Below are 956 nucleotides of genomic sequence, written 5' to 3' on the forward strand. Positions count from 1 at the left end.
TCGTTACGCTATAGACTATAGCCTATAGTCTCTATGGTATTAAGAAGTCTTTCTACCATCCTTCTCTTGTGGTGTTCGTCCCTGTGGCCGCCAGCTTCTACAACATCTGGTACTGGAACCGAGAATCGAACATCATGTCTACTGAAGGTGAAGATCATCTTCAGAAGATGATCACAGGAAGTTGTCCTCGTTGTGTCCGCGCTTCTCTGGAGAAGGTGATGTTTCCTCTGATGTTAACACTGGCGTTGAACTTTTCTTAAAGAAGTTCGATACCTCTCTGCAACTGAGAGGCCTTATTCGTCCAGGAGTCGATGCTACCCCTGCTGAGCGGGAGAGGTTTGGAGCCAAGGCAGCGGGTATTCTCAAGTCAGCCCTCAAGGGTAGGGCAGCAGTCGTGGCGTACCCACTCTCCCAAGAAAAAAGGACAACTTTGACCTCCTCGTGGCCGAGTTGAGATTGGCCTTCGGCTTGGATAGTCTCACGGCGTGGGCGGCGTTCTGCTCGAGAAGAATGGGAGAAACGGAACCTATTGATAATTATGTTGCTAACCTTCGGGTACTATTGGACATAAGTCACCCTCGTCTAGGACAAGGGGCTAAGAGCGAGATTCTACGCAGTCAGTTCGTCTGGGGTCTCCCTCAAGGAACTGCCAAAGCTTTAGTCCTAGCTAAGTATGAGGACGGTACTGTGCCGTTGGAATCCCTCGTTATTCTTGCCAAGGACCATCTTAAAGCTGCGCGCTTCGAGGGGTCGAAGAGCATCGAGATAGCCGCTGCAGCTATGCGTATGCGTGCAGACCAAGGCAAGGGCAAGAGAGGGTGGCATAGGTCTCCTGGCAAGGGCAAAGGTATGGCAAGGGAGGCGGACTATACGGGTAAGGGTCAAGGAGGCAAGGCGGAAGTACGTTGTTGGGGATGTAATGAAAAAGGTCATGTTCGGCGAGATTGTCCCCGGCG

The 956-nt window shown here is 51.6% G+C and overlaps 1 protein-coding gene across 1 annotated transcript; it reads left to right on the forward strand.

The window, feature by feature from the left end:
* Positions 1 to 586: 586 nt before the first annotated feature.
* Positions 587 to 847, forward strand: Pmar_PMAR015214 (hypothetical protein; the record flags this gene model as incomplete). The annotated part of the gene is made up of 1 exon (XM_002781578.1): positions 587 to 847. A coding segment is annotated over one exon (261 nt), but the record flags the coding sequence as incomplete, so codon positions are not given.
* Between the last annotated feature and the right edge of the window lie 109 nt (positions 848 to 956).

The sequence above is a fragment of the Perkinsus marinus genome (genome assembly GCF_000006405.1).
Source record: "Perkinsus marinus ATCC 50983 genomic scaffold scf_1104296941772, whole genome shotgun sequence".
NCBI classification, from domain to species: domain Eukaryota; phylum Perkinsozoa; order Perkinsida; family Perkinsidae; genus Perkinsus; species Perkinsus marinus.